This window comes from Ambystoma mexicanum, chromosome 4q, assembly GCF_040938575.1.
Source record: "Ambystoma mexicanum isolate Mex_15411 chromosome 4q, UKY_AmexF1_1, whole genome shotgun sequence".
NCBI classification, from domain to species: Eukaryota; Metazoa; Chordata; class Amphibia; order Caudata; family Ambystomatidae; genus Ambystoma; species Ambystoma mexicanum.
In genome coordinates, this window is record NC_090928.1 from 1,145,646,787 (window position 1) to 1,145,659,366 (window position 12,580).

At 44.9% G+C, this 12,580-nt stretch overlaps 1 protein-coding gene across 3 annotated transcripts in view; it reads left to right on the forward strand.

Moving 5' to 3' along the window:
- SUPT7L (SPT7 like, STAGA complex subunit gamma) overlaps positions 1-12,580 on the forward strand; it is a 138,253-nt gene that overhangs the window by 18,657 nt on the left and 107,016 nt on the right. For 2 of the 3 annotated variants that reach the window (XM_069608737.1, XM_069608739.1), the window contains exon 2: positions 9,199-9,880. In XM_069608737.1, coding sequence (XP_069464838.1) covers positions 9,468-9,880 — 413 coding nt within the window. In that variant the 5' untranslated portion in view covers positions 9,199-9,467. Of the gene's footprint in view, positions 1-6,258; positions 6,451-9,198; positions 9,881-12,580 lie in introns of those variants that run through there. The other variant, XM_069608738.1, reaches the window with a different exon arrangement.

The following is a 12,580-nucleotide window of genomic DNA, read 5'->3' on the forward strand; positions in this document are numbered from 1 at the left end:
ATAAATCAATTTGATAATGTCCTTCCCACAAAATAAGTCCTATTCGCTTTTTAAATCCAACGCAAATACACACAATATATGTTGACATTGCAGCTAAATTTCACTCTGGTGTAGGTGCTAAGGGCCATCTTAAGACATTTGGCCCAGAGCAGTTGTTTCGGCCCTCAATAAACGAATGAAGTTAAGAAATTATTGCATACCTCGGTCAATTGTTAGTCTTGGCAAAACCAAAATGGTGTTGGCTTTGTGACGAATTGAATGGAGTCTGGGAGGATCCCTGCCAATGCCTCTGAAAATCTCAGAGGGCTTCTAACTGGGCATATAATAACTAGATTTTTGTATACTGGCCACCATCACAGCCTTGAAGCTTCTTAGCAATGTAATAGCAGTTCAAGTTATTTAGCCATGTTCGATTGGAATATGAAGAATTCATCAGCATCTGGATGGATCTGTGCACTTCTCAAACGCTCTGTCTTATGTGCTTTTTCTAAACTATATGAAAACTGAACGTAGAATTGTAAATTGAGCTGTACCTATGCCTTTGGGAGTCTCAAATGGTAATTCCCTCACACCAGGAATCGGATCTGTGAAGTGCAACACCTTTCTGCAGCACGAAGACCAACCCACTGAGCTATAGGCCACATAGAACACAAAGCATGATATGATATGATGAGTCATTTAGAAAGCACAAGTGTTTCTAGGCACGATAAGACAGGTAGGGAGACCTAGGAAGAACGAAACAAATGATATTACTAGGCATTGTGTCATTCAGATTGTGCAAGTGCAGGTGGAGAGGAGAAGTGCCAGGGGGAGGTAAAAGGTGAAGTATGATCAGGGCAGCATTGCTGTCTGGGTAGTGCAAGGAGGCAGGGGACTGTAGGGTTACAGATCAAACCCCCAAGTGTGCAGGGGCCCGCAGGCAGTGCAGGTGCTTACAGCTCTTGGAGGAGCCTGGTGCCCATTGGGTTCTGAGGGTAGCCAAGCGACCAGTCAGAGCAGCAGATAGGTAGGGTCAGCAAGGGAGAGTAGAGAAAGCGGAAGCAAAAAGGAATGTCTTGAGCTGCTTCCGGAAACCTGAGGAGGTCCAAGGGAGGCCCCTGCAGAGGAGAGAGAGCTACCTCCCACTCTCTGCCTGGAGAAGCGACTGGCCATCAGAGTTGGAGGTAGCTGAGCAAAAGGCTGGAGAAGCAAGATGTTTAGGAAGAGAGAGTTGGATGTAGTGCAGGCCCCTGCCCCAGAAAGCCCTGTGAACAATGCAGAAGGTCTTAAACCTGATACTTGCAGCCACCTGGAGCCAGTGGAGATTTCAGGGCTGGATAGATACGATCCCTGGGCTTGAGGCCAAGGACAAGTCTTGCAGTTGTGAGGAACTCATGGTGACAAAAAGTAAGACAGACACAAGTGATCACAGTTCAAGGGTGTTTATTGAGCCATAAAATGCTGTACGCAGGTTGGAAAAACGCCTAATCTAAACCAAAGTCTTAAGATGGGAGCAAGCGTCAACCATCAAATGAAAAATAAGGCAGTTCTAGTGCCGTTGTGTCAAAACAAAAAGGGCCTATACTAAGAAACCTATTGCCAAACCTTGCAACTAATAACAAAAGGGGTGTGGGATAGTTCTCAAGAAAGAAGTGTTCTTCAATATTATGTCAGGATGCAGTAGCCTGGGTCTCCCTTCCCCACGTTTTGGACACTGGGCAAGATGGGAGCTTGAAGCACAGTACAGTCTCTGGCTTCTCCAATACAAGACGGTTCCAATGGCAGCTCTTAGGACACACTCTCTGGTTTTTCTGGCACGTGATGATAGTTCAGCTTTCAACCCTCGAGCTTTAAGTTATCAGGGCCGTCGATGGCCAAGTCTCGTTTCACTGGAGTCTCTTGCCTTCGAGGAACTGACGTGTTCAAACGACAAAACAAGGTTCCTTTAATAAATGAACGTTCTTTTCCAATGTTCACTGGGTGATCGGTTCACCCCTGGGTCCCCCTCTTCTGGGTGCTGACCCTTCTCAATCGTATTCCAAAATATATCACAGTTCCTTTATCAATCACCTTTGGGTGACAACGTCGCCCATGGATCTCCCTCGTTTGGGCTCAAACCCCTTCTTTTACTTCACATTCACATTTGTCCAATGTCGTTGGGATTCACTTACCTTTCTTTGACAGTGCTTGCAGATCAGTCTTTCGATTGTATGGCGATCTGACAATTTTTACCTATTTCGCCGGCCTTCCTATGACCTTCTGGTACTTGTAGTTTCTCTCATATGGTGCTTGACCAGAGTCTTTCAAGTTAACGCCCACGCAGTGCCGCTTTCCCTCTGTAGCTGGTCTCCCCTTCACATTTAACAGTTCATTGAAAGTTCATCAGCTTTGGTTCATAACTTGCCACTTTGCGATTCTCACTTGTCACAGCCCGGTTCTTATCGGTTTTCCCCTCGACTCACCAGCTGTGATGAACTGCTTGGCTGTTGGCTTCTATGAAGTCAAGGCCGGTACCACGGGCGCTGGAACTTCCCTCGCTCCTTCTTATCGGCATAGGTTTTCCCCGTGTACGTTGACATCTGCTGCAGGTCACTTCTGTTATTGTTCGTGGTCTTGGGTTCTCTTCCACGTATTGGGGTTTGTGGGAATCTCAAAAGGGTATGTATTGTAGAGTTTGTGAGAATGGAAGCTGTTGGTTACATTTGACGGGGAGTTTACAAAATGATAATCGGAGGGACAGGATCGTTTGGGTTCGTGAGGCATACAGGAATAACTGGAATCATGAAATGAACACCTGGGATTCTGCGACCAGTAGTGTTTTGTCAGGATAGACTGGGTGTTCGGAAAAGAATAATCAGAAGGACGTGAAAAAATGATTGACAGTTTTCGGGCAGAAAGCGAGAAAGCGGGGTTTCTGGGAGATGTGGTTTTCAACACTAGTAGTGTTCGTTTTCTTAGGGGATTTTTCAGATGGGGTTTGTTTGGTAGATTTTAATACGGGAGGTTTTATAGGCGAAAGGGGAGCCAACTGTGGCACAGCCCACCAAGGTTTTAGGGATCTCTCCATCCACGTCTTCCCCAGTAACATACCGTGTCTCACCTGGGGTATTCCCCCAAGCCTAACCCTGGGTTCCGGTATGCAGTCTTTATAACAAAAAGGTTATAAAGAATGAGCATATATAATATATATATATATATATATATATATATATATATATATATATATATATATATATATATATATATATATATATATTCTTTTATACCACACATTTTATGAAGAATACACTTGGGGGTGGGGTAAAGAGTTAACGGTTGGGGGGGATTTAGGGGTGGGAAATGGGGGTTTGGGGGGGATCCTTCCTGCCCCAGTAAATGTTTTTGTTATAAATGGGTTTTATAAGCGCATTCTTCATATAATGTTTCGATAAAGACATGTAACCCGGGTTTCCTTACCCAGGTGTTCCTACCTCACTGGTCTACCCCAGGAACTGGATCCAGCAGCCATGTCCTGGCCACCTGAATAAGGGATTCTCAAGGTTTTACTGGGAGAATACTCTCTGGTTTCTCACACAGTCCTGTTATGGATTAGTTGCAGAGGGGGCAGAGTGTAGAGGAGGGCAGGTTGAAGAGGCTGTTGCAGTAGTCCATCCTAGAGAGAACAAGTGCTCTGGAGACAGAGCTTCTGGGGGGAAAGTGAGAAAAGGAAAAAATACCTATGAGGAGGTTCGACTTCTTAGAGAGGTCTGTGATGTGAGGAGAGAAGGAGAGAGTGGAGTCAAAGATGACCCCAAGGTTTTCTGCCTCACAGGAAGGTGCAGGGAGAGGGCCCCAGGAGAGCGGCCAGAGTGCGAGGGAAAGCGGGAGCAGCGGTCCCAATGAGGAGGATTGAGGCAGAGATCGTTGAAGGCGCACCATCGCTGATAGACAGTCAGGAATGAGCGAGAGGGGAGCCTGAAGGAGAGCGGAATGTCATCGGCATAACACTGATAGATGGAGAAGGTAGAGCTAAGGTGGGCCAAAGATGTTGAAAAGCCAGGATGCAGGGTTGTAGCCCTGGGGAACACCACATGTGTTTCCAATCAAGGTTAAGATTTTTCTGTTTTACATGTTTTATGTTCGCAACAAATCTGCTAAATGAAGTATTTCCTGCTAGTGGGACAACTAGCAGACATTTCTACTTTAGTGCAAGGGAGGCATGGCACATCACAGGGGCATTGGTAATGTGCGATAATGTGATGGAAATCTTAATGCATCAGAAACCTATAACAGGCACATAGTCTGTGCAGGATATACTACACAAACATGGGAAGTGTCTCAACCTTTTTATAGAGTCTGCTTTATTATAAAAGTACAGCTGTGTGTTTAAGGCATGAAAGGCACTCTACAACCAGTGAGAAACTGTTCTTGAGAACTGACTGGCTTGCCACTGTGTTTGTGTTTTCACCCCATTGTGTATTGTGATGAGTAGCCCTATGTAATGTAGGGACTGCCCTTGAGTACAGTGCCACTGATTGTGAGCTATGGGTGGCACACGGTTTGTATGCTGAGTGGCCGATGTTTTGTGTGCCAAGTGGAATTTAGTGTTGGTCCAAATTGCCTCTGTAAGGAATTGTGGGTAGCACTGTGATAAGTGCTTGGCGGCACTCTATTTGAGTGAGACGCTGTGTATTGACAATGTGCTGAGTGCTGTCCATACTATCAGTGTGGTTCTGCTTACCTGGTACAAACCAGCACAGATAGAACGTCTTGCTTTCATTACCATCCAACAGCTAATTTGCTCAAAATCGGCCAAAACACAATGCACTCTTTCTTTCACTGAACACCTGCCTACTATCACTACCATCCAGTAGTGTGAACACCCTGTTAGTATCCTTTCACCCAGTAACCTACCCACTCTCAGCACTATTTAGCATTCAGCAGCTCTGGTGACAGCCACCCATAAAGGGAGGTGCCTGAGCCAGAGCATTTGAGAAGTGCGCATTTTCCATTCAGCCAGACCGTTGTGACTGGTGAACCCTCTTGCTTCCAATCGAATACGATCTAATCTCTTGAACAGCCATTATATTGCTAAGAAGCTTTGAGAATGTGGTGGTGCGCATTATAAACGATCAAGTTATTAGATGCCCCCATTCGAACCCATCCAACATTTTCAAAGGCATTGGCATGAATCCTCGCAGATGTCTTTCGAGATTCAGTTAAAATTAGATCTTTAGGACCAAAAGGTGTAGAAGTACCATTAAATGCGCAGGCGAGTATGTTGATATCCACTGCAGTGTCCGATATATAGAAGTATACAAACTCATTTAAGCCCTGAACAAGCTGAAAGTCGATTTAGCATAGTAAGGGGAAGGGCGAGGTAGTAAGGGGGGGTAAGAGCAGAAAAGATTTGAGGGACTGAAGTACCTTTCTGAAAGCAAATTGCAGGGATGAGCTATGTAGGATGCATTTACTTAAGACATTGTTCTAATCAAGAAGATAACTAAAGGGCTTATTGTGGAATCTACAGGGTAGAAAATTCAGTTTGTGAGCTACTAGCCAGCCATAAAGTATATCGTCACCTCAATTTTTTGCGTACCCACAACACATCAGTTCTTACTCGCCAAGAGTCCACTATCACTAGCCAGTGTTGTGGCAAGTGCAAATGTTGAGAGGATATTTTACAAACAATATGACTCTACAGGCACAATGCATGTCTGCAGGTGATGCATTTATAACACTAGTGAAAGAATATTAAGTTGATTGCCTACTCTCTATTGCAGGGGTCTGCAACCATTGGCTCTGCAGATGTTTTGGACAACGATTCCCATGATGCCTTATTATTTACTTTGGTGACTAGGGATGGTGGGAGGTGTAGTTATAAACATCTGGCGGTGCCAAAGGTTGCAGACCACTACTCAATGGAGTATAGAACAGTGCCATTGAATGGGTCGACAATTCAATTTGGACCTTCTCCATCATTTGGTAAACCTGAGCAATAAATGGGAGCTGTATTAACTATTAGAACACCCTAGTGGTGTTTCCACTAACCTTATTGGTCAATCTGCGGGCTATACGAACTGGAATATCCCGCAGTTTGAATATTGCCCGTAAATTAATTGAGGCTGCTTACCTTCGCCACCGCCGCCCATAAAAAACACACTTTGCATTAACTGTAATTGAACACGGCACACAGAACTGAAACAGTTAAAGTTCTGTGGGCTGTGTTGCCGTTGGAGTGTCTAGTGTGGCCCCGCCCCCTCAAGGAAGTAAACTTCCTATGTACTTTCGTTTTCACTCTTACCAATGTCCCCACATAACGTGTGCGCAACAGCACAACTTTATACTGAAGAAATGCCATTTGGCACAGATCGAACGCCCTATAAATCATGATCTACCTGCTCTGTAACCCAGCATAACGTGGCCCCTGCCCCCTCACACAAAGAAAAGAAACGCTTTCTGCTGCCCACAATGCTGCAAACGCACCAAAAAGTAAGTAGAAGACAGCTGTTAAGCAAAGCAATACCCACATGCAAAATGTTGTTAAAAAGCAGCATTGATCGTTTGTTTCTAATTTGTAACTACTTGTGCCCCGCATTTGCATATTTTTTTTTAAAAAAAAGCCTGGAGAAAAGAAAACCTCACACCTGCATTTACCCCAATTAAAAACTCCACCCACCCACTGCTAATTACCTCCAACAACCACATGAAAAATAACTACAACCAGGAAAACACCATTAGGGAAGCACCTTATACTTTCTGCTCCAACCTCTAACCCTTTTCCCAATAAATACTTCATTTCTGTAGCAGTTATGTGTCATTTGTGCTTTTTTTCTAATTGAATTAAATACAAAGGGTGTTCTAATAGCTTTATAGACCTGCAGCTCGGGCCTTACTGGGCATTATGGTCCCTCAGACCTCATTGAAGGCCCTCGATACGCTCAGGCCTTTAAATCGGTCTTCAGGGCACATAACGCCTGGTACGGCCCTTGCTGCAGGTCTATAAAATTATAGTATGGTAATTATTTTGTAGGAGCTCCAATGGAGGTCTGGTAACCTGGGTGAATATGCGTCTAAATGTGAAAGTTCTGAATGTGGAGCGATTCGCGATAAAACCCTCAGCCCATGATATGCTGCCCAAAGATTGGAAAAACCTCCTATTCGGGTGCCCTACTTTTCTCTAATTTTTAATGTGATCTGTACATTACGGAAGACTCAGTTATCTTACTGCTGAAGTAGTTATGCTATACAAAAAGGGCAGTAGAGAGAGCCCAGTTTCCCTGATTAACTCTACCAGTACACTCTATACAAAAACGCTTTTGAATTCTCTTGAATTGTGTATGGAGGAAACCAAAGTAATTGAAGCGTGTTTCCAAAAAGGAGTTGGCACGGGTGATTAGCGGTTCAGGATCTCATTACATTTCCATGAATCAGACTCTCTGAAAAAAGAATCAATGTACTTTTCATCGATTTTAAAGACTGCAGTCGATGGAGTTCCGAGGGGTGAACAATTGGAAATCTATGGGCCTCATTACGAGTTTTTAGGTAGCCATGCCCTTAATAAGGGCATGGCTGCCTCCAAACTCAGGTCCAGGTTCCTTCAATGAGGAATTACTTGGCCATTCCAACCTTGGAGGACCCGTTAATTCCTCATTGAAAAAACCCATCCCCATTTGAGCCCACATAGGGCTCAATGGGAATGGGGAGGGAGCTAATAATGGGCCCGTTATTAGCTCCCTGGTCCCCTTGCGGGACCCGCTAAGGACGTCTGGTCTGACCAGACATTCTGAGCGGGTCCCGCAAGGGAACCTCGTAATAGGGTGGAATGGGTTTACCGGCACCATTGCAGGCGCTGTTAAACCCATTCCGCCCACCTCGTAATGAGGCCCTATGTCTGCTAACATCATTGCAATGCTATTACTTAGATCATTGACTGATCTTTTTTGTTGGAACTCCGCATCAGTGAACTGGGTCCTTGAAGGAGAGAATACCAGTTTTTCCAGAGGAAAAAGGCAGCAGATAGGGCTGTTTCCTTGCACCCTGTTCTGTTTGTTTATGAGCGATTGACAGAGCTGATTGTAGCCCTACCAGCAGATGTACCAAGCCTAAATGAAGGATAGCACAGGCATACTGAGTTATGCATCAAGAATTTGCAAAGAACTAAAGCTCTCAATAGGTAGTCCTAAACATGCGTTCTTCTCATCCTTGAGGTCTCTGACACCACAGCTTTGGTATGACGTGTCGTCTTTAGTCATGGCAATAAAACATTGATGTACTGTATCGTAGTATTAAGATTTATATGTGGATATATATGATGTGGTTATGCTGTTATGATGAACGTGTGTGTGAGGTAGTCGTGGGATTATGTGATGTGGTTATTCCAATGACATGGTTGTCATGCTGATGGGATTGGAATTTGGTTTTGGTGAGGTTGTGGTTTTGATGTGGATGTGATGTAATTGGTCTTGTATAGTGCACCTCTTACATGTTGTATTGAATAAGATAAGTATGTGGTTGTGCTGTCTGATGGGATTGTGTTTGGGATGTGGTTTGAAAAGATGTAATTGTGATTTGTAGATGTTTTTGAGATGAGCTTTTGATGCGTGTGTTGTGATGTATAGATGTTTGTGGTTGTCAGGTGGTTGTGGTGAACAGTTTGATGTGGTTGTGCTGTAAACTGTATATGTAATTGGACTGAGTGTGACGAGAATGTGGTTATGAAATGAACGTATTTGTGGCAGAGATGCAGTTATGAAGTGATTGTTGTGTTGAAGTGATTTTTAAGTAGACTTTGAAGTTGTATTTTAGTTTTTTATCTTTAGTTGAAATGTGAATATTCATTTGGTTTGTGGTTGTGTGGAGGATGTGGCTACTTAGTCAATCATTAACATCTAGAGTGAATCTAAAAAAAAGGGGCACTTTGTAATTTGGTGACGGGAATAAAGTCCAACTACTGTTTTTCAAAGTTACAATCCAAAATACCCAAGAAAAGGTTTGCGAACAGAATGACAACAATGATATCCTTAATTAAGCCATCAAAATGTGACTAGCAATTATCAGAACATGATTCTTTGTAATGAGAAAGTTAATAAAAATCTGCCTTTGGTTAAAACCACAGAAGCGTTTTGTATTGAAACATTCTTTGCCGCTTGTTGAACGTTAACTAGATTGTGACAGGGGTGAATTGCTCCCATTTTGGGAATAAGTCCAGACACTAATGCTGCTCTTTGTATCCGACAGGTGCCGGTTCCGAGTACTTTTCTGGTTCTTGGATCGATTTGGCATGCGCAGGCGTTTCTCAGTTTGCTATATGTCCCTAAAAAATTTTAAATGTTCCCACCTGGAAATCTAGCTAAAGCAGAATCTTTTTTGTTGGTTTTTTTCACAATCTCAACTGATTTTGCTTAATGAGTCTCCAATTTCGAGCTGTGCCTTTTTTTTTTGGTCTGTTTTTTTTAATTTATTTTTTTGTTGATTCTGGATGAAACCATTTACCTAAAGGAGGCACAATGATAAAATACTGGGGCGAGATTCAGGCTTCGACCACCCAGGCCAGTAGAAGCTCCTTTGATTTGCTGCAGCGAGAGTTCAGGACTGTTGAGGTGCAAGATCCCCCATTACACCAGCCCTCGGCTAACAAACCCCGGCTGACCACCATGCTGGACATCCCTTCAGAGCCCTGTAGCCTGACCATTCACACTATCCAACTCATCCAGCACAACCGGCGTCTGCGAAGCCTCATTGCAGCAGGCCAGGCACCACATCAGCAGCCAATTGAAGGCATCAAAGTGGAAGAGAGTGAACCACTGGCCCCTCGTCCTGTCACCCCTTCACTCCCTGATGACTTGCGCCCTGTGGATTGCAAAAATCCGAAGTTGCCCTTCCAGCTCTGGCATAGTGACCCAGAGAGTGATTTTTACAGGTAAGATCAGGCCATCATCTTTCCCCATCCCCCAACGCTTATTTGGTCTGCACGGGTGAGTTTTGAATTGCATGCCTGACGTGAAATGTGACTCCGAATTAACCGGTATGACATTTTCTTTAACATTGGTAGCGCTTGTTCTAATATTTGTGCCTTTTTTTTTTAAATGAAGCCTACCCAAGTATATTTACCATTTCCATTTTGTTTTCTCAAAGGCATGTTTGTACAGCGCTTGCATACTTCTAGACAAACCTGTTTCCCTAAAGTTGCCATAGTAATGGTTTCCATTTTTAAATTTTTCACTCCAGTCATTTCATCCTCTAGTCCCAGCACCATGTATTCCTGTAACTGTTTTCTTGCATACACCTTTTATTAAAGGTTTAATTTGATAAAGTTGTACTTAGCCTGCAAGCATAGACACCAGTAGGATAGCCATGTAACTTGTTGACTGTACCAGAAAGTGTGGCAAATTGGGATGTCGGTGTGGTTTTCATAACTACTACTGGTGTAGGGTTTTGTGAAGTCAACCTAGTTGAGTAGATTGGTTCAAACACAACGTCTAACTGAACTCGCTTGGTAGTGTGATTGAATAGTAAAGCTTAGATTCCAGAGCGTTAGAATTGATGTCAAGTATGGTTGACCACCACAAAGACTGTCAAGTAATGGATTATCCACACAGGTAAGTAGGTATACAATTATACTTTTTTATTAAAAACACACACCTGCAGACCGATAGGGGGCATAGGTGTAATGGCTGCCTGACTGTTCGCGTCCCGTGCCGTGCTGAAAAGGAGACAAATGGTGCCCAAAAGCACTAGATTCCTGGTCTGAAGAGACCAGAGTGTGAGTAAAGCTCCTGAGCACCCGGTGTGCGTATACTGCGGATGGCAGATAAGTGAACCCCGTGATTGGGCACCAGGAGAGGGACGGCTTAGAAGCTTGCGGCTCACTGGGAAGGCCAGGTGTTGCCTTCGACTGTCAAATGTGCTCAGGGAGCACGTGCTGCGGCATACATTACCGGGCTGTGCTGATGACCCTGTCGGAATGAGGAAAGGAGGCACGCGAAGAGCAATTCTTCCAACACTGCAGCAATCGGATTAGAAGACCCCCGCCCCCTCCGCCAAGCTTCATGAAAACGTCACGCTGAGACCATCACATTAAGGACAAGCACATGGACATGGAGTGGGGAAGAGGAGCACAAAACCGAGAAAGACAGCCACGCGGGACCTCCACAGGAATGTGGGGGGAAGGGCTGCCAACAAGCGACACTCATGGCACAGGGGTAGCGTTACACAGGACCTGTGAGTTTTAAAAATGAAATAATTACCGGAACAGTAGAAACGCGTATGATCCTCTACTTCAACCAGAGTCGGAAGAGCAGTCAGCGAGGACCGTACAGCCACCGCGTGACAAGTTTCACATCGCTGCTCCAGATGGGGCGCTCCCCAGTGAACTGTGACATTGCATGGACCGCATAGTCCTACAAATCCACCCTTTGACCGCTCCTTGCATTTGCAAGGACTTGAGCTGCAGGAATTGTGCATTACTGACACTGTGAACACGGAATGAGTCCCCACCCCAGGGGAGCATACCGGTTGAAGCCTCTGGGCAGAGGTGGTAAAGAAGCTCCCCGGAGAAACGTGCCTTAGTGGCTTGTTTTCGCCCATCTCCTCCATCACAGTGGCAGCACTGGACCCCAACACAAAGATGACACTACAGTCGTTCCATAGAGTCATACCCATGATGGAGGTCCACTCTCCAGTAAGCATCCCTAACATTCCTGGAGACGACCTAGAAGCCTCAAGAAAAGCAGACATTCCCTTGCTGCTGGATGAGATAAATGAAGAATGGCTTGTCGCAGACCATAGCTGCAATACAATCAAAAGTGGACACACTGGAGGACAAGGTGGAAGCGATTGTTAACGATCAGCAGTCGACAGCAGCGTCGGAATTGAAAACGGAAAGTCTCTTTCTCGATCTGAAGCAACAGGAATTCGACCTAGCAGCAAAAGTAGACCACCTCGAAAATAGGAAGCGAATCATCAACCTATGAATCATAGGCCTGAGAGAGAAGCCTGACAAGACGCCAGGAGAGGCAGGTCATAACCCTGGCCAATTCTCTTTTTTTTTTGATGAACCAGAGTCCCACCATAGAGTTTGACAGGGTGCACAGAGGAAGATTTCCCCCCCCCCCCCAACGGTCCAAGATCTGTCATTATAAAATGCCACCCCTATAAGCAAAAGTCGGATCTTGTGGCGATCGCCTGGACCTACGACAAGATCGACTTTAGGGGTCGAGCGTCCACATTTTTCAAGACCTATCTGCTACCACTCTCCAGAAAAGGCGCGACTGAACAACCCTAACAACATGACTGCATGACCAGTGTCAGATATCCGTGGGGGTTCCCTTTTTCGCTATTTCGAATGTTGCGCCAAAGAATACAGGGTGACAACAGGGGAAGAAGGGGCAGGAGTTCTTCGGACATTGAAAGCGCAAGACAGAGGGCCGGCTACCGGCGAGATGAGAAGCGCGCAAGAGGGGAAGGAAGCAAAGCGCGGACCCCTATCGAATTGTGGTTGAGCTGGAAACTCCAGGAAATATTGCTGGTTTAATACCCCATTACGGTTTATGCACATCTGAAGTTGTGATACTCTGCAAAGACATACCAATGTCAGCAGTGAGTACCAGCGATATCAACG